At 43.4% G+C, this 23,217-nt stretch overlaps 1 protein-coding gene across 2 annotated transcripts in view; it reads right to left on the minus strand.

Annotated features, from left to right (window-relative positions):
• Positions 1-23,217, minus strand: part of ADAMTS17 (ADAM metallopeptidase with thrombospondin type 1 motif 17) — a 1,096,962-nt gene that overhangs the window by 421,543 nt on the left and 652,202 nt on the right. For both annotated transcript variants that reach the window (XM_069222781.1, XM_069222782.1), the window contains exon 11: positions 4,765-4,866. In XM_069222781.1, the coding sequence (XP_069078882.1) occupies positions 4,765-4,866 (102 nt within the window). The remainder of the gene's footprint in view (positions 1-4,764; positions 4,867-23,217) is intronic.

Genomic DNA, 23,217 nt, shown 5'->3' on the forward strand with positions numbered 1-23,217 from the left:
GGTGATCAAAGCTATTGCAGCTTTAGAGGATAGACAGTGATGACAATTAAGTGCACACGGGAGAGCTGAATAACATGTGACTAATGATGGAAGTGGGGAAAATCCCCTCTCCACCACACACATTGGTGGGCCTGAGTCTCCTGAAGTGGACAACTGAAGGACCGTGACCCAGAGAAGTGGCCAGAGCCATAGGCTTCGGGATACGTACAAAGTAAATGGCATGGGTAAAATGAGGTCAGGGAAAATAGAAACAGAGGAGTACTTCGTAAAAAAGAGTCCTCACTCCCATAGTCTTCGATGTCTTGGCAAGCTTGAAAGGAAGTATTTTGCTTGCCCATACACATTAGATGGCAGTCAGTGAATGGGCTACGGTCCTCTGTGCTTCTGTACATCCATCTCAGTTTAAAGAGATGTTTCCTTTCTACTGGCAGGTTATAAACATGCTTCTCAGCCATTGTCTCATGTCTGAAGACTTAAGTCCTGCCAGTCACCTCTTGGAGAGATCAGTGCTCCTAGAGTCAGAGGCAATAATAATGTTTCAGTTCTTCTTCCTCTTTGCTGAGCATGAATTTGTACTCCAATTAAAAGTATTAGAAACCAGTATAGTATATTAACGAAATGTGCGCCGGTAGGGTATCTTTTAGGTGGCAATGATAGCCTAGGCATTAACCTTTCACAATCAGAAACCAAAGAATTGCTAGATTTATCTTATGAATATTCTTTAGGGCTTGAGCCTCCATGTTCCTTCGGGGGGGACAAGCTGCCCTTTACGGAGGCCTCCACCACCACTACAGGCTTAGCCAGAGGGTTCCCAGAAACAAATATTGAATTGGCCTTAGGTTCCCCGTACTTACCTACATGCATGCAGCTTCTTCTGTATCCCCAAGCCAGTTTCAAAACTTGAAGTGTAATAGGGAACGACTGCTTTAGCAGGGAAAAAGTAGCAGTCACTGAAACATAAATGTCCTCATTCTAAGTGGGGGAGCCGGAGCCTTACTGGACAAAACTTGGTGCACCTTTGCAAAGGCTGGAAACTTTCTTAAGGAAATTAAGTCCTCAGAATCATCAATGCTTTTTTCAGGGTCTAAAACAGGCTCCTTATTCATTATTTTCTTGAAGGCAGATGTTCTTGGTTATGGGTTAACAGGATGCCTGCTGGAGTCAATGGTGTCAAATGACCTGTGTATGGCACAACAATAGCTTTCAGTCTGGCTCTTAAAGGTGGGAGGAATTAATCTGGATGACAGAATATAAGTATACTCATCCCTTCTGGGATAACTTGTTTGGGTTGGCCAACATTGTGTCAGAAGTGTAATCAATGGTCTCTGATGGGGGCATGCCCAAGATTGTCTATTGCACTGGAGGGTCTTGCTGAAGTCAGATGAATGGCACAGCAGAAGTTCTATGAGCTGTTGTCCTGAGCTTGCAGAAGCTTTCTAGTCATACCACTGCTGCTCTTCAGAATTTGCTAGGAAGGAAGGCAGCGAGTGTTGCACATATTTCGAACTTTGCTGTAAGTGGGCCAGAGTAGCAACCACCAGCCACAAGCAATACTCAGAGCTGCCTGAACCTTTTCCTCTACTTCTGGTGTACCGATAAATTAATAGTTGGTCCTGTATTCTACTTCCAAGGTGAATATACACTCCTAGGTCAGGTGAGCTTTCCTTTTTTGATTCTCACTGGTACCAAACAAAATTAGGACTCAATAAGAAATGAGAGAGAGAGTGAAAGGAGATTAGTGTAGGATGAAGCAACGCAATGGGAATTTTCACACGGACGTTACCGGAAGGTGTTGGATTCAACTCTGCAGAGCATCCTCCAACATTCACTATAGAGGGGCAAGAATTAGTGTTATGTAAAACACCAATAAAGGGACAGAACTTGTGCTGGTGCCATGGCACCCAGAAGCAGAGGCGTGTTTAACCCTACTGGGCAATGAATAAGGCATGGGGCAATTTTACTGGGTGATGCAACAAAATCTCTGATATGAATATCAGTTTAGCCCCGTGGGACGACCTTCTACTCATGGGTGGGAATTTCCCTTCATTGGGAAGTAAAGAATAAATCTATCTAGAACAAGTAATCTAGACTGCTGGAAAAACTATTAATGTGAACTATTACTTTCACTTTCTTGTGTATGAGAAGCAATCATTGCGTGAAGGAGAGTATGTGAAATGTATGTCTTGTTATCATACTGTTTTTTTTAGGAACTAATAATGCAGTCGACTTCACAGCCCCTCAATTTATCTCTTGGATGCTCATATGAATAATGAAATCTAATGTCTCAATTGATTAATGTACCCTTATTGGACATCAGCAACAAAAGCGTCTTAAGGAACAAAGTTAACATAGAAGCATGTTGCGGCTAGGTGTACATGAGATGGCTTTTCCCCAAAGTTTGCAGTGCTTTTGTAGAGGACCTCTGCTGAAAACTGCTTGTGAGTCAGCAAAGATGTCTTTAATCCAAAGTGGGGTTGCTTTAGATGCCCAAATCGAGGCACATGAGGAAAAGAATCATATTGGAAGGAAGAGTATGAAAGAGTATGTAAGAAACAGATTCGAGTTTACACTGATCAGTTGAAAAAAGTGAGCTGATAGGACTGCTCCTTCAAACAGGGGAGAGAGGTGTGAGTGCATGCATGTCTGGTGCTGGCTGTAGATGATTTTGAAAGCAGCTTTGACAAGCAGCTTCTGGTCCCACTACTAGCTGGCCATTTAATACATTAGATGGGAATAGGAGAAAGCCAGGACATATTTAGACAGACATTTGCCCCAAGAAAAATATGCACTTCTTATCTGTCTTTTCCAATACTGCTTTTGAGGGGAAATGTGGTCCCACAGTCTACCTGAATTGCAGACTGCAGGACTTCGAGATGAGTGTTCTATTTCGACTTCCTGTTAAATTTAAATTGCATCTTCTGAGGTAGATTATTTTGTCTCTCTGTGTCTCAGTGCACATTTGTATATAAACTGGCAATGCATATAGTCACAGAAATTCAGAGGAGAGTTTTGGTACAAGTTACTCAAGACACTACGAACCGGACAGGCATGAGCACAAAGACAGAATGCACTCGACGACATTCTCCTGGCCAAGACATGTCCACTCCTGAGTCAGCCAGGTCCCATGGCAGGGGTGATGATATGTATAGGTAGGTTAGGGAACCAGCACAAAAGGAGCTCAAAGTCTACCATATACCAGTTTTCCTGGGAAAAGGAACATAGGGTAGGCCTAGAATCCCTGGAGGAAAAACGCTGGTATTGACTGGTGCTTCCATGTCAAATTGATGAGTCTTTGGGACATGGAAGACTGAAGCCTCCTTTTTAAAGGAGGAGGGATGTGGCCAGCATCAATCACAGCCCTCACAGTACTATGTCCAATCCCTGATGCTAGGTAAAGAATAAGGGGTGCAGCCTACAGAACAAGTACAACAGGAAAGCAAGTGAGTCAAGTGGGAGTGGGTTTGAGTGAGAGAACCCCATAAAAAGAGCATCCTGGCAGTCAGAAGGTGATGTCAGAGTTTCCAGGAGGTTTGCAGGTTGGTTTATGATTCTTTGGGCTTCTCTCTGGACATAGAGCCTTCAGATTGGGTTGGACAGATTTTAAATTGGAACAAAAGGGGGACGAGAGAGAAAGCGGGGAGGGAAAGGCCAGGAATACCAGGACCTCCGAACGGTTTGGGGATGATTCCTTGCTGTTCGCATCAGACACTCCAGGACTCTATGGGAGACTATGCGTAATGGCATAGAAATTGAAAATAGCATTACACAACTAGATTAACCCTAAATACTGTGTGAGACTACAGGAAAAAGACTGAAGCTAAAGACCATAGTAGAGCGTTCTTAAGTGTATTCTGTGACTCAACAATAAAGCATTGAATGCTGTCAATAGCCCTGTATAATTATTCTGTAGCCATCGCGGGTGACACTTACAACAGAGATATATACAACAATGAACTGGTTTTCTAAAATTACGACATATTTGGGTTTAAGTTCATGTATTGTGTGGTCATAGCAAGAAGCCTTTGGAATTAATTTGAGATCAGTGCTTAATTTGTGCTTGTTGTTTCCAGTGTGAAGGCGGGCACTTATTTTTCCGTCTCAGGCATTTACTGCGACCAAAAGACGCATATGGGAAAGACGGAGGAAGAGAAAAACGAAAAAGCGTCACCATGGGAGAAAGCAGAAAGCTGCAGGAGTGAGCTGAAGGGGCAGGGATTGACTGTAAATGGATTGAAGGGGCCCGAGATGGCTTCAGGATTACGCTGCCTCGATATCCTGTGCTCGCATATTTAATTGCAGCAGCTGCGTGTTTAAGAGGAGATCTCAGGGCACAGGCACGTTTTTTATTTACAAATTAAGCACTGTCTGAGATGCTCTATATTTACAGAGTAAACATTTGTAAACAGAGCTCAAAGACTTTTACTGCATGTCCAGAACCATGAAGGCAAAAGTCTTTAATTGTATTTCACATTGAATGTGGTCATTATTACTGAGGGCTAAACAATATGCCCAGACATAGAATTCCATTTTTGTTTTTAACTTGTGGCTGGTGTTTATGGGACTTTAGCTGAAAATCATCTGATTGCAGGGCAGACTGGTGCAGCTAAAGGGCAGGGAGACTTAATTAGCAAGATAACTATACATTCTAAAATACATGAATCTTTTTTCACCAGACATAATGCTACAGGGACTTGCAATGTTGATTTTCACCATATCACTTGGAAATGTCATAACAGGCTGAGTCTTGTTCAGATTTAGACTAACCTTGTCTGCCCCACATTCTGTTCCATCTAGTGGGGGGTCCAACTTGGTCTTGCATGAGGCATCTCCTTCCACGAGGCACCAGAGCCCAGCACACATCAAATGCTAAAGCATAAAAGAGGTCAACATTTTAATGCAGCCTACAGTATAATGTACTAAACAAAATAGATAATACACAAACCATTAGGCTGATGCAATACTTAAATGGACGCAAACAATGGAAATTTGAATGAAAAGACGATGATATGAATCACTAAACAATATGAAAAAGTTTTCGGTTTCTCACTTCTGCCATTGTGATCTGTTGGCCGCGTTTGTCATCTTGTTGGATCACAAAGGGGTCAGCTATATGACATGTTATGACCTCTTGTCACATCAGTTAGTCAGAAGTCAGTGCAAAAGTTAATGGGGAAAGGGAGCACTGATTTAGTTGAATAAGAATCGCCCCCACAGAACACACACACCTGCATATTTTGAATAAGTATTTTTGAAGGAATAAACAATATTAGATAGTTTAAAAAAAAATTAAAAAAAATCTTCAAATTAAAAAACTAGCACATGAGGATACAGGTAAAGAATAAGGCCCTCATTATGACCTTGGCCAATGCGGCCGCACTCCAGCTGCGGTCATTATGCGATCCCCGCTGGGCCGGCGGGCGAAAACCTGGTTTCCGCCCGCCGGCCCAGCGGGGATCTCGGCCGCAACACAGGAGCCAGCTCCAAATGGAGCCGGCGGTGTAGCAGCCGTGCGGCGGGTGCAGTTGCAGCCGTTGCGCTTTTCACTGTCTGCTATGCAGACAATGAAAAGCTGCATGGGGCCCCCAGGGGCCCCGCGACTCCCCGTACCGCCAGCCTTTTCCTGGCGGTTCAAACCGCCAGGAAAAGGCTGGCGGTCGGGGACTCGTAATCCCCTGGGCAGCGATGCAAGCAGCGCTGCCCAGACGGATTACCACCACCGGGGCAAATGTGGCGGGAAACCGCCAGCCCCGGCGGTGCGACCGCGGCGCTTCCGCCACGGTCATAATGCCCTGGATTGCACCGCCAGCCTGTTAGTGGTGCAATCGCCACAACAGCCCTGGCGGTCTTTGACCGCCAGGGTTGTAATGACCCCCTAAGTGTACATAGGGGAATATTTAAGAATGTAGGTAAAATGTAAATAATTCCTATGAAGCAAGCATTTAATTAAGGTTTTTGTAAAAATTATTTAATTTCCTCACAGCAGCCATTTTCTAAACGTTGTGGCCAAAACATAGTCAGTAACATATCCAAATCTGCTATGAAGGAAATATATAATAATTCTTAAAACATGCATTGAAACACATAAATAAATACAATGCAGCCTATGTATATCTGCCAGGGATTTTCATATTCAATTCTGTGTTTTTTCTTATTCACAAAATGCTATTTCCAAACACTACTGTACTGTTCCTTCCATACACGATATCTTTGACGCTTTACTTATACTACATTTTTTGTATAAAAACATATTCCACACCAATCCCTAACCCATCAGTACTTCAAAGTTATTTCACACAATATCATTTTAGAGTCTCACACTCATCACTAGAACGTCGGTTTTATATACAAATGGAGTCCTTGCGGCATGGTGGTGGAACCGCATCTCACCCCACCCCCGTCTGAAATGGCGACGGTGTCGTATTTCTGCCTGTTTATGGGCGGAAATCCATAGGTGACTCGTCATACGGCGGTCTTTTGCTACCTGCTTCGACGGCGGTCATCACGAAAGACCGCCAAAGTCAAAATGAGCACCTATATGCTGTCATATCAAAGGCAAAAGCTGTTTATGGGTCTACTGATGTTTTCTATCTATTCTGAAATTAACTTAGAATAGGGTTTAGATTTATGGAAATGCTTCATGTCTTGTTCTGTACTTCAATGAGATTAAATGATTTGCTAATAAAGAAATTGATGAATTATTGATTTATTAAAATCTTGAAATATAATCAAACTCTCATTATTGACTCCCATTAAACCAAACAAAATGTTGTTAAATTGTGAATGTGCAGTTCTTATCCCTTCTAGTTTTGCATCCAAGGTCCCTCCTCAGGGGCACTTAATATTTCTGAGGGCTCCCAATAGTCCTCAGGGTGCACAGGTGCTAGCAAATGTTCGGAAGCAGAGTTATGGTTAAGTAATAGAAATTAAGAACTGCGTAAATTAAAAAGTACCCAGAGATAAGATAAATGCCCAATGCTGATTGCCTAAAGCTCTAGTTTAAAGATTGATGGAGTGATGTTTCTGAAGCGGTTACTGGTTATAGTTCCAGGTTGCTGATTCTTCAGTTTCGGGTGTGAGTATCAATAGGATTATGCATTGCACTTGTGATGATTGTGCTTTGTGATTACACATTTAATTGTCATCTGTAGATTTATTGTTTATGTTTTGAACTGTATTGCTGATGCCTATGCGCTTTGGTAAATGAAGATAAAGAGTTTATCGGACTAAGAAGTTGTCCAAGATCCAGGGATAGATAATTAAGCGTTGATTTATGATATTCTTGTCTGCCAATGATTTGTTGTGCAAGCCATGAGATAGCGTCGACTACACCTTAAGACAGGGCAGTAATAATTTCTTGTGATTGTACTAATATTGGAAATAATGGTGGAACCTGATGTGCAAAGGTAATACTACACTGATTGAGTGATTTCCTGCTGGTCAAGATTTCTTTAGTGCGTATCAAAAGTATTTTTGATTGAAAAGTTGGAAGGTGTAAAACCCTGAATATCTGGTTGTTGAATAATGTTTTCTTTCTTTAGAAATGTCAGACAAGACTGTTATTTTATGTTGCATAGTTTATTAGAATTGATGCTTTGTGCGAATGCAGAGAAATTGTAAAGGAGGATGGGTCTCTGCAGGAGCAGTTGGTTGCCTCATACTGTGCCATGCTGGTACTGGTAAGTTGGTGTAAAATTCCGCTCTGCTATTGGCTGAGCTGTGTGGAGACCCCTGCAATGATTAGTTGCTGTTATACTGAACCACGCTGGGATTGGAAGAAAGGTTTATTGAATACTGGCACTGGGGACCTGAAACAAAACAGTGACAGAAGTGTATTTAATTTCATTGTAATATATTGATTCTAATTTGAAATGACATTTTTTAAAGCTACTAGCAGTCTAATGAGAGGTGATGTGACCATTCCTGTCAGAAGGGCAAAAAAGCACCTCCTGAAGGTAAGCCAGCACACAATACTGTGGAAGGGTTGCACACATGTGTATGGCTTTATCAGTGGTGCAAGATCACTGAAAAAGAAGTTCCATTGAGTTTTCCTAGATGGGATACATTCAATTTGAGAATTAACAACAGATTACAAGAAACACTTTGAAAAATGACACCTCCTCCTAGACTTACCCAATTCGAAGCACTAAGTGGATGGGAGAAGATGACTTGTAATAGAGATAAAGCAAAGTATCAGAGACAAACAAAAAGGGGCAATGAGAAATTCTACAGATGCAATCTGGGATGATCAACAGCAAAGATGCAGGAAAAACATAGTCAAATGAATTAGTATAAACCCTGCAATTGTAAATGAGAAAACAAAACAGAGCAATCTGAAAACTCTGAAAACCCTAAAAAGAAAAGGATAAAACGGGAATCAGAGGCAAAGAATGAAACAAAGTCAGATACTGATACTGATTGGGAAGATAAAACGGGATTCAGAGGCAAAGAATGAAACAAAGTCAGATACCGATACTGATAGGGGATATAATATTTTGGAAGAATTATGGACTGCCCTTCTGCCAATTTATGTGTGTTCTGGAACAGTTGTAGCTGGGACGAAAACAGCTAGTAATATAAATGTGATTACAGCTGTTGTCAGTCCAAATGTATATCAGATTGAGAGACCACTACAGATAACATAGCCTGTTGTAACTCAATATGAGGTAACACAACCTGTCATGACACAGCCTATGGTTCAATCTGTTACCCCAAATAATGTGCCTGATCCAATTGATCCCATACATGCAATAATGCATGCTAATGTGACTGCTTCCATTGTGACCTTACTAGCACCTGTTGCTAGAGTTGCAACAGCACAACCGGCAAAGGTGTATGCTTTTGTGGCTACAAATGTGGTGACTCAGGGAACTGTTGAAAGAGCAAAAGTGAAGGTATTTATTCCGACTCACAGAATTCTCAGATTATTGTGAGGACACCACCACAGACCATTCAGGGACTAAAAAAGGATAGAGAATTGTCTTTACGACACAACCATTACAAGGTGGAATGAATCTGCCTCAAGATAGAATTGTATTACAATAGTTTAATGAGATCATAAGAGAATGTGCTAAAACAGAGAGAGCAGAGTGCCCAAGTACTAGTAAAAGTACAGAAAAGCAAAAACCATTAGACATTATAAAATTAAAAGTAGAATTACATGAAATAATTCAGGGATGTTTGGATTTAGAACACATATTTCAGTGTAAAAAAAAAGAATACATTTACTTGTGTAAAGAAATTATAAGGTGAGCTGCAACTATACATGAAAGATTATCTGAATTGGCAAATAAATATGATGTTGATATTTCAAGAAGTGTTCAATTTCTGAAAATTTCCGGATGCAGACAGATGATGAAGCAATTGACAATGCGTTCTTCTGGAATGCGACTGCACTTTATTGAATCAGTAAAATGTATTCGCAGATGGGGGATTTTGAAAACGTAGAAAGCAGGTGGGCAAACAAGCATGAAAAGAAAAATTAATTGATAGAGCTGACTAAAACAAATAGAAAGCCACCTCCACAAAATGTAGAAGAAGAGAAACCATTGGCTTTTCCATTGAGACAGGTATAGGATATGTTTATGCCTTGGAGAAGGGGAGGGCTTGCATAATTTACAATTTCCCAAATTGAGAAAAAACCCTATGCAGTTGTACACACAGGTTGAAAGGTCTGACGATTTCAAAGGTTTTGTGGATTGATTTGAATACATTCTTTGAGATTGTGGCCCTGGACAATTTGTGGTCCGAGTGTAAAACTGCAGTTAGTTGGCCAGATACAGAACCAGTAAGAGAGTTGCGCACTGGTGCGCCATCTCCAGTTGTGATGGAGAAATATAATGAGGTGATTACTTTCCTGAAAAGCCGAGTTACTCCTAAGGATTTGGGTTATGTTAGATTGTACAGGGTTCAGCAAGAGGTAAAGGAATCAATGCATGGATAGTATGAGATATTGTTGAAGGCACTTTAGCAGCATACAGGAAGCGGATGTAGTGCAGTGGTCAGAGTGACCTACTCGGGAGCTGGAGACCTGGATTCCAGCTTCGGCGTTGGTGCAAAGTCCTAGGATTCTGGGCAAATCACTTAATCTTCCTGTACCGGTGGACAGCACCATGAGGCCCTCACAGGTGATAAGCTGTGCTATGTAAATCTACACTTCATTTCAGGTCAATCACATCTTAAGTTGAATGATATGGGATTTTTTATTTTGCAGTTTGTTCTTGGGTTGAGACCTGAAATTAGTCAGCATATACAGCAGGATGTGATCTGTTGGCAAACAAAGTTGTTGGATGAATTTCTTAAATACGCTAAATATTGTACTGATGAGCAGCAGATGAAGCAGAGTAAGCTGAAAGATGAGTTTATGTTAGCACAAATGAAGATGGCACAGAGAGGTTTGCAGAACATGGTGGTGCAGTGCAAGAAGTTGGTTTACATGTAAATGTGAAAGGTGTGCAAGGAAGCATTGCTGTTTCACGGGATGGAGGTTGAACAGTTCAGATTGATCCAGGTTCAGGGGATGATGTTTCAGCGTTGAAGAAAATGACTCCTTGCCATCTTTGTCACTCAGTGGGCCATTGAAAGTGCGAGTGTAGGCTCAATCTGGACAGAATAAACAATAATCAAGTACAGGAAGGAAACCAAATGCAAAATGTACATGTGCATCAGATGCAAGTGCCAAGGGAGAGTCAAGTCCAAATGATGCCAGTCCCACAAGCCCCTATGGCTCAACAGAATGTGGGTACCTTAAAGTTAAATCAGAATCAATTGCCCCAAGTAACATAAATGCATTACAAGTTCAAAATCAAAATGCAGTTCAACAGTATCTCATGTTTAATGATGAGAGCTTGGACTCAGACATGTAACAATGACAGTGCCTGAGAGGGGAGGCAGAATGCATGCTTGGAGCAGTTTTAGAGGTAGACTAGAGTGGACCATTTACAGAAGGTGAGGTGAATGGCCACTAAGTGTAATTTCTTATTGACAATGGTGCTACTCGTTCCACTGTTAGAACAGAGGAAGTCCCAGAACTACCCCTCTCGGGAAAGAAGATCGAAGTTGTAGGTGTTTCAATAAACACATTACTAATCCAGTTTCAAAAGTAGTCCATGTAAAAATAGGTTATTTCAAAGAAAATCAGCAGTTTGTTGTTTGTGAATCAAGTCTAGTAAATGTTCTGGGATATGATTTACTGTAGAAGTTAAACTGCACAATTTATTGTACTCCAAATGGATTCAAGTTCGAGACTCATGATGAGAATGTTGAGTTGGCTCAACAAGATGCATTAGGGCTCTACCCAATGATGACAGCAGAAGATTTACCTCCAGATTTAAAAGAAAATGTTAGCCCAGAAGTGTGGGGTCTCACAGAGAAAGCTGTTGGACTAATCAAAGGTATAGAACCAGTCCGGATCACAGTTAAGCCAAATGCCATTTTTCCAACAACACCACCTTATCACATGACTCCAGAAATAAAAGCAGGGATAACACCAATAATTGAGGACATGTTACAAAAAGGAATACTAAATGAGATAATTGGAAGTCCATGCAACTCACTGTGCCTGATGAAATTACATGGGACAAGGACTGCATGAAAGCTTTCCTAGAGCTGAGAGAAAGTCTTTGTCGTCCCCAGCACTAGGAATGCCTGATTATTCAAAGAAACTTTCATTGTTTTGCAGTGAGAGTGGGGGTTGTGCTCTCTCAGTGCATACCCAGACACATGGAGAATCTAAAAGGCCTACTTTTTGATCACCATTCACCCTGTCACTGCTGCATTGCCTGGCTGCCTAAAATCTGTGGCTTTGATTAGTGCAAGCCTCTATAGGTGTGAAAGCATAACGTTATGGTCTCGCATTCTGTGGCGGTTCCCCTTACAGGGCAAAAACTCAATACATGACAAACAGCAGACTGACTAAATATGAGCAGCAGATTTTGACTTCTGATAATGTAAAGCTGAAGCGTCAGGTTTTAAATGCAAGTATGCTCCTGCCTTTGCCAGATAATAAAACAAAGATGAATTCGAGCATTACTGTCTAGATGTCATGGAATTATGCACCAAGCCAAGAACTGATATAAAGGATGAGCCTTTAGCAAGTCCCAATTATGTCCTATTTGTATATGGCTCATGCTTAAGAACAAATTATGGTTCTTTGAGAGGAGCTTCAGCTATCTGTACAATTCAAAACATCAAAGAATCTTCTTTGCTTCAAGGAATTTCCTCAAACTAAGTTGCAGAATTGATTGTTCTTACTAGAGCTTGCAGGTTAACAGCCAAGATGGGAGTGTGATAGTGACTATTTTACAGATAGTCAGTATGGCTTTGGTGTGGTCCATGATTTTGGACAGTTATGGTCCCAAAGAGGTTTCATGACATTATCTGGTTCTCCCATCAAAAACGGAGAACGTGAAAGAAGACTGCTGGAAGCCGTGCAGCTTCTATCTGAAACTGCAGTGGTGAAATGTGTAGAAAAAGCATGTGGGATAGCCTTGTGAGTTTATGTTTAACAGATTAATTATTTTTCTTTTTATAGTTTAATATTGTAATTAACAGTCTGCATTAAAAGGATAATGGATTTCATGTAAGAAATATTTTAAAAGTGACATACAAATGTAGAGAATGCAGTAATATGTTATAGTCACATGAAAGAGTTAAAAGAGTCTTTTCGTTTTGAACTTATTGTAACATGAACAAGTCTGGTAACTTATTAAAATTGAAATTATTGTCTAGAAAGCTAAATGAATATTAAATGCATACAAATGAGTGAGCTGCTTTAATTCACTTGCATTAGCCTAAGTGAGGCCTGCAACCTGTGTTTTTCTTCCAAACATTATTCTCATGAGAAGACTAGCTTGGAAATAGATATTTTATTGTTTTATGCATAGTAGTCTTGGGAGCTATACTTTGAACATCATACATTCAGGAAACGTGGAATACATATGAATACAAATGTTTCAATTCACATGGACTTAAGATCAAGTTGATTCACATGAAGAACCTGAGAAGTTTTACCAGTGTTGCAGTCTGAGTGCCCTAGGAACTTCCCCAGCTGGAATTTGGTCAGAATCCTTTCCCCACTTTTCACTTCTTGCTGTACCCCTTGGACTCTGAGATGTATAGTCCTCTCTACCCTTTGCCCCTTTGAAATGCCTTACTGAGCCTTAGAGATTTTTTTTCCTTTTTTACCCAGAGAACAAAGCTCTTGACCAAGCTCCTGAAATGCTGACGCCTTCCCTTTTTACCTATCTTTTGCCCAGATTTCCTTTATCAAATTATTTTTGTCCTTTTTGCCTTTTTACCTACATGTTTGTCCCAACACATGCTACATGGATTTGTTAATTTGTAGGGGTTCCCCTTGCCCAGGTTATTAAAGATTTCAAGCTTAAGAAAGCATTAGGCAGCATTTGTTTCTTCCTTTTCAGATTTTCTTATTGCATTGTGTGTTGCTGCTGTTGAGTGCTTAGTAATTCTGATGTTAGTTCATCTAAACTTCTTTATGAGATTTGGGCAACCCATTATGATTCTGTATCTTTATAGTCTTGTTTTGAGAATTGTCACTCGGACCATTAATCTGTAATAAAAATCTTTGGACTTTGTTTCAGTTTGGAGTAACATTTGTGTGTCTAAATGAGTCAGACTGTTAATTTGAGAGTTGAAGTCTTGATGCCCTTTGTCTCTACTCCCTTGTGTTGGGTGAAAAGATCCATTGGCCCCGTCCGAGCAAAATCTTGCAAAGGAATATGCTACAACAATGTGCACACTTACCTTCATCGGCTGGTGAAGAAGTGGCATATCATCATACTCCGTCTTTTCTCTTGTGCTACATCATGAAGCATTTTGCATAGCTTAGAATATAGGCAGAGACATTTTGAATACTATTATTCCAGCTCTGACATGATTCTTTCAAAAGTGCCATTAATGAAGAGCACGAAGTTACACCCACAGGCAAAAGATAAAGAAACAGCTTTCCATTATTTTAGACCTTTCTGTAGGAGGCTGGCCGGCTTGTAGTGGGTACCAGAGGTACTTACACCTTGTGCCAGGTCCAGTTATCCCTTATTAGTGTAGAAGAGGTGTTTCTAGCAGCTTAGGCTGATAGAAGGTAGCTATGGCAAAGCAGCTTAGGCTGAACTAGGAGACACGTAAAGCTCCTACTATACCACTGGTGTCATATGCACAATATCATAAGAAAACACAATACACAGAAGTACTAAAAATAAAGGTACTTTATTTTTATGACAATATGCCAAAAGTATCTCAGTGAGTAACCTCAGTATGAGGATAAGATATATACATAAGATATATGTACACAAACCAAAATTATGCAGATAATAGCAAAAGGAAGTAATGCAAGCAATGTAAAGTTACAGTAGATTGCAATAGGTGCACATAGGTACAGGGGCAACCCAAACCATATACTCCAAAAGTGGAATGCGAACCACGAATGGACCCCAAACCTATGTGTGCTTGTAGAGGGTCGCTGGGACTGTAAGAAAACAGTGAGGGTTAGAAAAATAGCCCACCCCAAGACCCTGAAAGGTAGGTGTAAAGGGCACCTACTACCCCCAGAGAGCACAGAAGTCGTGATAGGGGGATTCTGCAGGAAGAACAAACACCAGCAATGCAACAACAGTGGATTTCCGGACCTGTAAGACAAGGGGACCAAGTCGAATAGTCATGACAGTGTCGAGAGTGGGCAGGAGCCCAGGAAATGCCAGCTAAGGCTGCAAGGAAGCTGCCACCGGTTGGAAGAAGCTTGGAGTTCTGCAAGAAAGAAGAGGACTAGGAACTTCCCCTTTGGAGGATGGATGTCCCACGTCGTGAAGAAGCTTGCAGAGGTGTTCCCACGCAGAAAGACTGCAAACAAGCCTTGCTAGCTGCAAGGGTCATGGTTAGGGTTTTTGGGTGCTGCTGTGGCCCAGGAGGGACCAGGATGTCACCACTTGGGTGAGGAGAAAGAGGGGGTGCCCAGCAACGTAGGGAGCCCTCACAGAAGCAGGCAGCACCCGCAGAAGTAGCTGAATGGGCACTTAGAAGAAAAGTGAACCGGAGTCCACCCGAAGTCACAAAAGGGAGTCCCACGACGCGGGAGGACAACTCAGAAGGTTGTGCACTGCAGGTTAGAGTGCCGCGGACCCAGGCTTGGCTGTGCACGAAGGAAATCCTGGAAGAGTGCACAGGAGCCGGAGCTGCTGCAAATCACGCGGTACCCAGCAATGCAGTCTAGCGTGGGGAGGCAAGGACTTACCTCCACCAAACTTGGACTGAAGAGTCACTGGACTGTAAGAGTCACTTGGACAGAGTTGCTGAGTTCCAGGGACCACACTTGACGTGCTGAGAGGGGACCCAGAGGACCGGTGATGCAGTCTTTTGTTGCCTGTGGTTGCAGGGGGAAGATTTCGTCGACCCACAGGAGATTTCTTCAGAGCTCCTGGTGCAGAGAGGAGGCAGGCTACCCCCAGAGGATGCACCCACTGGAAACAGTCGAGAAAGCCGGCAGGATGAAGCGATATAAGGTTGCTAGTAGTCATCTTGCTACTTTGTAGTGGTTTTGCAGGCGTCCTGAGCAGCAGGCGGTCGATCCTTTGGCAGAAGGTGAAGAGGGAGATGCAGAGGAACTCTGGTGAGCTCTTGAATTCGTTATCTGGTGAGATCCCCAAAGCAGAGACCCTAAATAGCCAGAAAAGGAGGTTTGGCTACCTAGGAAGGAGGATTGGCTACCAAGAGAGGTAAGAGCCTATCAGAAGGAGCCTCTGACATCACCTGCTGGCACTGGCCACTCAGAGCAGTCCAGTGTGCCACAGACACTTCTGTTTCCAAGATGGCAGAGGTCTGGGACACACTGGAGGAGCTCTGGGCACTCCCGTTTCCTTTGTCCAGTTTCACGCCAGGGCAGGGCTGGGGGATCCCTTAACCGGTAGACTGGCTTATGCAGAGATGGGCACCATCTGTGCCCATCAAAGCATTTCCAGAGGCTGAGGGAGGCTACTCCTCCCCAGCCCTCACACCTATTTCCAAAGGGAGAGGGTGTTACACCCTCTCTCAAAGGAAGTCCTTTGTTCTGCCTGTCTGAGGGGTTGGCAGCAGCAGCAGCAGCAGTGGAGACCCCGGAAAGGCAGTTTGGCAGCACCCGGGTTCTGTGCTAGAGACCCGGGGGATCATGTAATTGTCCCCCCAATGCCAGAATGGCATTGGGGCGACAATTCCATGATCTTAGACATATTACATGGCCATGTTCGGAGTTACCATTGTGACGCTGTACATAGGTAGTAACCTATGTACAGTACACGCGTGTAATGGTGTCCCCACACTCACAAAGTCCGGGGAATTTGCCCTGAACGATGTGGGGGCACCTTGGCTAGTCCCAGGGTGCCCACACACTAAGTAACTTTGCACCCAACCTTCACCAGGTGAAGGTTAGACATATAGGTGACTTATAAGTTAGTTAAGTGCAGTGGTAAATGGCTGTGAAATAATGTGGACTTTATTTCACTCAGGCTGCACTGGCAGGCCTGTGTAAGAATTGTCAGAGCTCCCTATGGGTAGCAAAAGAAATGCTGTAGCCCATAGGGATCTCCTGGAACCCCAATACCCTGGGTACCTCAGTACCATGTACTAGGGAATTATATGGGTGTACCAGTATGTCAATGTGAATTGGTAAATTTAGTCACTAGCCTGTTAGTGACAAATCTGGAAAGCAGAGAGAGCATAGCCACTGAGGTTCTGGTTAGCAGAGCCTCAGTGAGACAGTTAGGCATCACACAGGGAACACATACAGGGCACATACTTATGAGCACTGGGGCCTTGCCTGACAGGGTCCCAGTGACACAGACTAAAACAACAGATATACAGTGAAATATGGGGGTAACATGCCAGGTAAGATGGTACTTTCCTACACAACCCCCCCCCCCAAACGAAGGACAATAAGACTAGCCATGACCTGATGAGTCTTTATTGTCTAAGTGGAAATATCTGGAGAGTCCATCTGCATTGGAGTGGGTACTCCCAGGTCTATGTTCCACTGTATAGTCCATTCCCTATAGAGATATGGACCACCTCAACAATTTAGGGTTTTCACCTTTCATTTTTTTAGCCAAAGTAGAGGTTTGTGGTCTGTCTGAACAATGAAGTGAGTGCCAAACAGGTATGGCCTCAACTTCTTCAGTGCCCAGACCACAGCAAAGGCCTCCCTCTCTATGGCAGACCAACGCCTTTCGCTAGGGGTCAACCTTCTGCGGATAAAAGCAAATGGTTGATCCTGGCCCACAGTTGTGATAAGACTGCCCCTACCCCTTATTCAGATGCATCAGTTTGAACAATGAATTTCTTGGAGTAACATGGGCTTTTTAGGACAGGTGCAGTGCACATGGCCTGTTTGAGCTCCTCAAAAGCTTTCTGACAGCTAGCTGTCCACAATACCTTTTTAGGCATCTTTTTACTTGTGAGATCATTAAGTCGGGTTGCTATGGAGCCATAGTTTTTAATGAATCTCCTGTAATACCCAGTGAGGCCTAGGAAGGCTCTCACTTGGGTCTGTGTTGTAGGGGGAACCCAATCCATGATTGTTTGGATTTGCCCCTGCAGTGGTGCAATCTGTTCTCCACGTACCAGGTGTCCCAGATAAACCACCTTTCCCTGCCCTATCTGGCACTTTGAGGCCTTGATAGTGAGGCCTGCCTTTTTCAGGGCCTCAAAACGTTCCAAAGGTGGACCAGGTGCTCATCCCAGGTGGAGCTAAAGAAAGCTATATCATCTAGATATGCTGCACTAAAAGCCTCCAACCCTTGCAGGACTGTGTTCACCAACCTCTGAAAAGTGGCAAGTGCATTCTTCAAACCAAAGGGCATCACTGTAAATTGGTAGTGCCCTCCTATAGTTGAAAATGTAGTTTTAGGTTTAGCATCTTCAGCCAATGTGATCTGCCAATACCCTGCAGTCAAATCAAAGGTGCTTAGATACTTGGCAGATGCCAGTGTATCTATGAGCTCATCTGCCCTGGGTATAGGGTGAGTATCAGTTTGTGTTACCTGGTTGAGACCTCTGTAATCTACACAAAACCTCATCTCCCTTTTTCCATCTTTTGAGTGAGGCTTTGGTACAAGCACCACAGGACTCGCCCATGGGCTGTCAGAAGGTTCAACCACTCCTAGATCAAGCATTTTCTGAACCTCTTGTTTTATGCAGTCCCTGACATGGTCAGGCTGCCTATAGATTTTACTTTTGACAGGCAAGCTTTCTCCAGTATCAATTGTGTGTTCACACCAAGATGTGGTGCCTGGCACAGTTGAAAACAGTTCAGAAAATTGTCCAAGGAGATTTATGCAGTTGTCTTTCTGTTCTGCGGTCAGACAATCTGCTAAAACTACTCCCTCCACTAAAGCGTCCTCTACAGTGGAGGAGAAGAGATCAGGGAGAGGGTCACTCTCTTCTTCCTGTCCTTCATCTGTTGCCATGAGCAGGGTGAGATCAGCCCTGTCATAGTAGGGTTTTAGGCGGTTGACATGAATCACCCTAAGGGGACTTCTGGCAGTGCCCAGGTCTACCAGATAGGTAACCTCACCCTTTTTCTCAACAATTATATGGGGTCCACTCCATTTGTCCTGGAGTGCTCTTGGGGCCACAGGCTCCAATACCCACACCTTCTGTCCTGGTTGGTACTGAATCAGAACAGCCTTCTGGTCATGCCATTGCTTCTGGAGCTCTTGGCTGGCCTGAAGGTTTTTACTGGCCTTTTTCATGTATTCGGCCATTCTGGATCTTAGGCCAAGTACATAGTCCACTATGTCCTGTTTGGGAGCTTTTAAAAGTTGTTCCCAACCCTCTTTCACAAGTGTTAGTGGACCTCTTACAGGGTGTCCAAAGAGGAGTTCAAAGGGGCTGAAGCCCACTCCTTTCTGGGTACCTCCCTGTAAGCAAAAAGGAGGCAAGGTAACAGGACATCCCATCTCCTCCTGAGTTTTTCAGGGAGTCCCATTATCATACCTTTGAGAGTTTTATTAAACCTCTCTACCAGTCCATTAGTCTGTGGATGATAAGGAGTGGTGAATTTGTAGGTTACACCACATTCCTTCCACATAGCTTTCAAGTATGCAGACATAAAGTTGCTACCCCTGTCTGATACAACCTCTTGTGGGAAACCCACCCTGGAAAAGATTCCCAGGAGGGCTTTTGCCACTGCAGGTGCTGTAGTGGTCCTTAGAGGAATTGCTTCAGGATATCTTGTGGCATGGTCCACAACCACCAAGATAAACCTATTGCCTGAAGCAGTAGGAGGGTCAAGGGGGCCAACTATGTCAACCTCTACCCTTTCAAAGGGGACCCCAACCACAGGTAGTGGAATAAGGGGAGCCTTTGGTGTGCCACCAGTCTTGCCACTGGCTTGGCAGGTCACACAAGACTTACAAAAATCTTTTGTGTCCTCTGACATCCTAGGCCAGTGAAACAGGGGGACAAGCCTTTCCCATGTTTTGCCCAAATGCCCAGCCAAAGGAATGTCATGTGCCAGAGTTAGGAGGAACTCTCTGTACTGAAGGGAATGACCAATCTCCTGGCTGCTCCAAGTTTTGGGTCCCTTGCCTCTGTGTACAAGAGGTTGTCCTCCCAGTAAACTCTATGTGAGTCACTGACATCCCCATTTTGCTGCTTGACAGCTTGCTGTCTGAGACCCTCTAATGTGGGACAGGATTGCTGTCCAACACTCAGCTCTTCCCTGGCAGGCCCCCCTCCACCCAAAAGCTCAGCAGTGTCTGCTGCCAGCTCATCTGGTGAAGGTTCTGCACAGGGAGGAAACTCTTCTTCCTCAGAAGGAGAATCATCTGTAGAGGGAGGGATAGTGGGTAGGGATTTACCCTTGCTACCCCTAGCTTTAGGGAGCACTTGGTCCATTGTTCCAGGATCCAAGTTACCCTGTCCTTTTTTGCTTTTTGGCCTGAGCCCTCGTCAAAGCAAAAATATGCCCAGGAATGCCCAGCATTGCTGCATGAGCCTCCAACTCCACTTCTGCCCAAGCTGATGTCTCTAAATCATTTCCTAGTAGACAGTCTACAGGTAAATCTGAGGCAACCACAACTTTCTTTGGACCAGTAACCCACCCCCAGTTGAGATTCACAACAGCCATGGGGTGGCTAAGAGTGTTGTTATGAGCGTCTGTCACTTGGTACTGGTGACCAAGTAGGTGTTGTTCAGGGTGTACCAGTTTCTCTATTACCATGGTAACACTGGCACCTGTGTCCCTATAGGCCTGAACCTCAACACCATTTATTAGGGGAAGTTGCTTTTACTTATCCATATTAAGGGGACAAGCAATTAAGGTGGCCAAATCAATGGCACCTTCAGAGACTAACACAGCCTCTGTGGTCTCCCTAACAAGACCAACCCCAACTAAATTACCAAAAGTGAGCCCAGCTACTCCCTTGGATTGGCTATTAGTAGGTTTGCTCCTACTACCACTGCTATTACTAGGGGCACTAGAATTTGCAGTATGGGTTGTGGTAGTGGGAGGTTTGGTATTTTTCTTTGGACAACTGGCACCAGTTGTCCAATGGCCTTTGACTTTACACAAATAACACCAAGGCTTTTTTACTTGATTATTGGAAGAGGATTTGGACCCACCACCCCCAGCAGAGGATTTGTGTGGGCCTGATGAAGACTCAGTTTTACTTGTGTCCCCACATTTGTCAGAAGACTTACCATCCTTCTTCTTGCCATCCTTGTCACCCCCTGTATGAACTTTTCTGTTCACTCTTGTTCTGACCCATTTGTCTGCCTTCTTTCCCAATTCTTGGGGAGAGGTCAGATCAGAGTCCACTAGATATTGGTGTAACAAGTCAGACACACAGTTATTCAGAATATGCTCTCTCAGAATAAGATTATACAGGCTTTCATAGTCAGAATCTTTACTGCCATGTAACCATCCTTCCAAGGCCTTCACTGAACAGTCAACAAAGTCCATCCTTTCTTGTGAGGACTCTTTTCTGGTGTCTCTGAACTTAATCCTGTATTTTTCAGTGGTTAAGCCAAATCCACCCAAGAGTGCATCCTTCAAAACTGCAAAATTGTTAGCATCACTTTCTATAACAGTAAGGAGCATATCCCTACTTTTTCCATCGAAAGATAGCCACAATATAGCAACCCACTGACTTTGAGGGACCCCCTGTACCATACAGGCCCTCTCAAGTGCAGCAAACCACTTGTTGATGTCATCCCCCTCCTTGTGAGGGGTGGCTATCTTGTGCAGATTCCTGGAATCATGCTCTCTAACAGGATTACTATCAGGAATACTGATGCTGCCACCATGGGGTCCAAACTCCAATCTCTGCCTCTCTTTCTCCAGGTCTAGGGATTCCCTATCTAAGGCCAGCTGTTGCTCTTTGAAGCTTCAGTCTGGTCTCTTCCACTCTCAACTTTTTGAGTTCCCTTTCTAACATGTTGTCTTCAGGGTGGGTGGGTTGGGAATGCTTGGACACAGAAGATAAATTGGAAACAATAGAGGGAGATCTGTCCCTAACTGACTGAACCCTAATAACATGGCCTCCAGGAATAAAGACTCCCCTACTATGATGGGAACCTCCATTACTACCAACATTACTAGGTGTCCTGCAAGGGGCAGATCTGGGACAGAACCCTCCCCACCTCCTTCAAGGAGATCCCCTGAGTCAGAATGGGAGCCATCTATTAACTTCTCATTTGAAGTGCCTGCTTGGGACTCATCATTCACAATAAGCATGTTTTATAGAAACTCTTTTGTGGGGTTCTTTCCTATCACTAAACCTCTATCTAAGCAGAGACTCCTTAGGCTCTTGTAATTCAAATTGTCATAGGTAGTATTGACCATTTTAAGAGCAGACTCTACATCAGACATGATAGAAGAAGGTTTAGAGACAGTGAGAAGAAAGAAAAAGTTTCAGAACTTTTTAAAGAACAGAGAAATAAACTTTTTCTAACTTTTTAGAAACTTTTTGAAGTTTAGAGAAACTTTTCAGAACTTTGTAAAAAGTTTGGGAGAAGAAAAGCAAAACTTTTTGGTTAGGTGTGCATACACTGAACTTCTTTTGTATATTATTCTCTTATGAAAAGTACACAATGACAAAGTGGTAAGTAGTTACAAGTACTTATCCCACCGCTACACAACCAATGTAGGAGGCTGGCCTGGCTTGTAGTGGGTACCAGAGGTACTTACACCTTGTGCAGGTCCAGTTATCCCTTATTAGTGTAGAAGAGGTGTTTCTAGCAGCTTAGGCTGATAGAAGGTAGCTATAGCAAAGCAGCTTAGGCTGAACTAGGAGACATGTAAAGCTCCTACTATACCACTGGTGTCATATGCACAATATCATAAGAAAACACAATACACAGAAGTACTAAAAATAAAAGTACTTTATTTTTATGACAATATGCCAAAAGTATCTCAGTGAGTACCCTCAGTATGAGGATAAGATATATACATAAGATATATGTACACAAACCAAAATTATGCAGATAATAGCAAAAGGAAGTAATGCAAGCAATGTAAGTTACAGTAGATTACAATAGGTGCACATAGGTATAGGGGCAACACAAACCTTATACTCCAAAAGTGGAATGCGAACCACGAATGGACCCCAAACCTATGTGAGCTTGTAAGAAAACAGTGAGGGTTAGAATAATAGCCATCCCCAAGACCCTGAAAGGTAGGTGTAAAGTGCACCTACTACCCCCAGAGAGCACAGAAGTCGTGATAGGGGGATTCTGCAGGAAGAACAAACACCAGCAATGCAACAACAGTGGATTTCCGGACATGAGTACCTGTAAGACAAGGGGACCAAGTCCAATAGTCGCGACAGTGTCGAGAGTGGGCAGGAGCCCAGGAAATGCCAGCTGAGGGTGCAAGGAAGCTGCTACCGGTTGGAAGAAGCTTGAAGTTCTGCAAGAAAGAAGAGGACTAGGAACTTCCCCTTTGGAGGTTGGATGTCCCACGTCGTGAAGAAGGTTGCAGAGGTGTTCCCAAACAGAAAGACCGCAAACAAGCCTTGCTAGCTGCAAGGGTTGTGGTTAGGGTTTTTGGGTGCTGCTGTCGCACGAAGGAAATCCTGGAAGAGTGCACAGGAGCCGGAGCAGCTGCAAATCACGCAGTACCCAGCAATGCAGTCTAGCGTGGGGAGGCAAGGACTTACCTCCACCAAACTTGGACTGAAGAGTCACTGGACTGTGGGAGTCACTTGGATAGAGATGCTGAGTTCCAGGGAC

Source organism: Pleurodeles waltl, chromosome 3_1, assembly GCF_031143425.1.
Source record: "Pleurodeles waltl isolate 20211129_DDA chromosome 3_1, aPleWal1.hap1.20221129, whole genome shotgun sequence".
Classification (NCBI taxonomy): Eukaryota; Metazoa; Chordata; class Amphibia; order Caudata; family Salamandridae; genus Pleurodeles; species Pleurodeles waltl.